We start from the raw sequence: 3915 nt of genomic DNA on the forward strand, positions 1-3915 counted from the left end.
CGTCGCATTTGGTATCTCTTGCCGCAAATATCGCAAACGTGCGGCTTTTCGCCTGTGTGTTGAAGCATGTGGGTTTTTAACTCAGTTGTGGTTGCAAAAGACTTGCTGCACACTTCACAGCTGTAGTAGTAGTCTTGAGCGTGTCTTCGTAAATGTACCGTTAAATTAGTTGCCAGCTGAAATCCTCTTCCACAAACAATACATTTAAATGGTAGCGACCCATCATGGGATGCTTTATGTATGGTATACTGGCTTAGGCTGGCAAGTAAATTTCCACAAACCGAGCATTCAAAAGGACGAACATCGATCTCAGCAAATGCTAAGTGCTCGTAATATGGGAATTTCGGTTTATAACTACGTTTGCTTTTTTGACATACTATTTTTTGATTCTTTTCGTATGTACATATTTTGCGCAGTCGAGAAATTTCCTTCTCCAAATCACGTTTACTTAATTTTAATTTAAACTTGTTGTTCAATTCTTGAAGCATATTCTCCAAGGCTTCTCGACGCCTGTTAGCGAATCTATATGCCATCTCCTTTTCATTCCATAGACATGGTTGTGTCTTGTATATTTTGGCCAATTCGACTAATTGTGCATCTTTTGACAAACTGTTGGGTCCTGAGAATGTAGTAGAGTTCGGGTCCACTGTTTCCTGTTAAAATATAAAAATATCAGAAATATAAGCGAAAAAAAAAATGTTTTTTTGTTTGTTTGTCTGGTTATATGCGGTAAGAACGTTTCTAAAAATGAATCACAAACTCAGATCCAATGGTTCACTTACACATTTTTTAGCATTCATAATAGTATATTTGTAACATGTTGTTTGAAATGCTATGACTTTTTCAAACTTAAAAACCTTTAATGAAAGGTTTTGACTTTTCAAACTCAAAACCCTTGAAACTTGAGAGTCGTTTAGTCAATGCCTCAGGAACATAACTCTAAAGCGGTGCTCTGCGGAGTATGTGCGTAATAAAACCGTACCAAATTATCTGGAGTGTTTTTCTGCTGCCGCTGTGATGCAGTAATTAGCAGTGCGCGCTACGATTCCCCAGGGCCTGGGTTCTATCCCAGTTTCCGACCAACATCAAAAAGTTTTTTCTAACAGCGGTCGCCCTGGGGAGACAACGGCAAGCCGCCGAGGTATTTCTGCCATGAAAAACAGCTTCTCATAAAAATACAATCACCGTTTGTAATAACGGCGCACGCCACAAATCGGAAAAGCTCGACGAAGCACTAACATATTGTGGAAGCGCTAATCTAGTATTATTATTATTAATGAAATAAAACGCGCAGCTTAATCATAGTTAGGAGCAAACTTCCACCATATATTTTTTAAAATTTGGGTGTCTACCACATCTACCACACAAGGCTTAAAATCTACCACATTTTTAGACAGAACATATGTTTAAAATTTCCACGTAACTCTAAAATTTCATCTCAATTCTAATACGAAATAAAAAAATTTATCAATAAATTTTTAAAAAGGTACATCATAAATTTATCTTTAAATATATCTGTGCCTTAACTTTTTAATATTTCAAAAATCCGTATATTTATATTTGCTAAAGTATTATGCAATGGAAAAATAATTTGGGATTCTTTTCGAATAAATTAATCTGTAGGATTTTTCTCAAATTAATTAAAAAAATATTTTTGAAGTGAAACTTCTTTAGCGGCGGTTGGTTGGTTGGGAGTAAATTGGCAAATTCACCGGAAGTTGCACATGGAAGTGGTGCAATGGAAGTGATGCAACGGAAATGTTTGCGGCTGAAACAAGTGTTTCTTGAGTGTATGCACATGGTATTAATTTAACAAAAATTTGCTAATAAAAGGTTAAAGAATAACACTTAGAAAAAGACAAGAATGGAAGTAAAGGCGAGTACGTACATAGATAAAGAAAAGGATAAAGGCAAAGGTAAAAATAAAAAAAATAAGCAAAGATGCGTAAAGATAAAGGCAAGAATGAAGACACTTTGCTTATATACAAATATAAGGGCAAAGGTGAAGGGGAATATGTAGATGAAGAAAATGATAAACATAAATGTAAAGACAAAGAGGAGGATGAAAATACCGATAAAAATAAAGATGAAGAGAGGGGAAGAGATATTTTTATCGGCTTTGTTATCGATTTTTTTATCGAAATTTTCACCGATATTGTTATCAATTTTGCTATCGATATTTTCGGAACTTATCGATAAAATAATCGGTCAAGTGAGAGATAGATTATATAATGCTTTTAAAATCAGAGTGGATCAAGTAATAAAAGGCAAAGGAACATCCAACAATGGAAATCTCGCCAGAAAATTCCTTGATAGACCCAAAGACTTTGCCAACGCTTTAGATATTGACGAGGAGTCAAGTTTGCAATCTCGCTACTATCACTAAAGTTTACAGAAGTGCGTTCGAGATTGAAGTAGAGCTTAAAAAGTTTCGTGATTTTACTTATAAACTCCACTACATAAAATATCCATGGGCTCGCATAAACACTTCCATGCATAAAATTTTGCAACATGGTCCTGATATTGTGCGGCAGTTTCCAATACCTGTTGCATTTTATGCTGAAGATGCTCTCGAAAGTATGCACAAAATACACGAAGAGACAATTCGGGGACATTCCAGAAGAAATAGTAGAGAAAACGCTATCTTGGACACTTTCAACAGGGCAGTATACTTGTCAGACCCAATAAATAAATATATTATAAATATATATATATATATATATATATATATATAAATATAATTATTTAACTAATAAAACCGCATTTTCAGACAGTGGACTGACCCTGAAGACAGGAGTAATGAGGATTGATGCATACAAAAAGCGAGTGATAAGGACTTCGGTCGTCATTCTCCTCACCCCTTGTTTCAACCTCTAATTTGAGATACAGCAAAAAGAAAAGCGAAAGGACATCGATTTCTAAAATTTTCTGGATTTCAGCAACTTACCCATTATTTTAACCTCCAAATGAAGGGTTGATGATATCCCAGTAAATCAATCCTTGCAGAAGTAATTATAGGAATCGTTTTCGCCACCTATGAAAACACTTTATAAGGTTTTTCAGTGAATTTTCTGGGTTTTAGCCATTCACCCCTTATTTCAACCCTGAATTTAGGGGTCATCGAAAGGTCATCAATTTTTTGAACATGGTCAAGTTCGCCCCTCATTTCAGCCCCTCAAGTAAAGCGTGTTGACGTTCGGTTTAGTTTTCCTTTAACCGACATAACTTGAACTTTATTCATACAAAAAATGATTGCGCTAGCTCTTTTCCTTCTCGTTATATTAGATTTTAAACAAAAAAATGTGATTTAGCCCATAGTGTGACCCCTCGGCTGCCAATGGCAAATCTCCGTGTGTATTTCTGCCATGAAAAACAGCTTCTCATTAAAATACCATCGTCGTAAAACAATAGGTCCCTCCTCTTTGGGTGACAACATCAAGGTGCACGTTACAAATAGGAGGAGAACCTTGGCCAAACAATAAATATCGCACACCGTCTTTAAAAGAGTCACAACTCAAAATAATACGTTTGTCAGAAAATGCGAAAAACTATTTCTTTGCACATGATAATCATAAGTTTTTTTAACAAATTATAACAAAACTTTGCTCCAGCTTTTGCTGAAAGGTAAATAAAAGCTCTGCGTACATTTTTAGCGCAAAATCTCAAAATTTTCAATCAAATGCGTCAATCTAGTATTGTTATTATTTGAGCTTTTTGATCAGAATTTGTATACAATTTTTGGGTATGCAGTTACAAGGCTTATAAAACCTTAGTAAAATAAGTGCAAGTGTTAAGCGGCTAAATAATCGCATTAATCTTATAATTTTTTTTTTGTAGACGACTTTTTTCGGTTTCTTTCATATACGTAAATATAAATTACGGAAAACTGGTGTTATTTTTTATATTTTTTTTTTT

At 34.7% G+C, this 3915-nt stretch overlaps 1 protein-coding gene across 3 annotated transcripts in view; it reads right to left on the reverse strand.

The window, feature by feature from the left end:
• LOC118749015 (zinc finger protein 583-like) overlaps positions 1–3915 on the reverse strand; it is a 180913-nt gene that overhangs the window by 487 nt on the left and 176511 nt on the right. For all 3 annotated transcript variants that reach the window (XM_036483809.1, XM_036483803.1, XM_036483802.1), the window contains one exon: positions 16–653. In XM_036483809.1, coding sequence (XP_036339702.1) covers positions 16–653 — 638 coding nt within the window. The remainder of the gene's footprint in view (positions 1–15; positions 654–3915) is intronic.

This window comes from Rhagoletis pomonella, unplaced genomic scaffold (genome assembly GCF_013731165.1).
Source record: "Rhagoletis pomonella isolate Grant_MI unplaced genomic scaffold, Rhpom_1.0 Rhpom_scaffold_00013, whole genome shotgun sequence".
In the NCBI taxonomy this organism is placed as follows: domain Eukaryota; kingdom Metazoa; phylum Arthropoda; class Insecta; order Diptera; family Tephritidae; genus Rhagoletis; species Rhagoletis pomonella.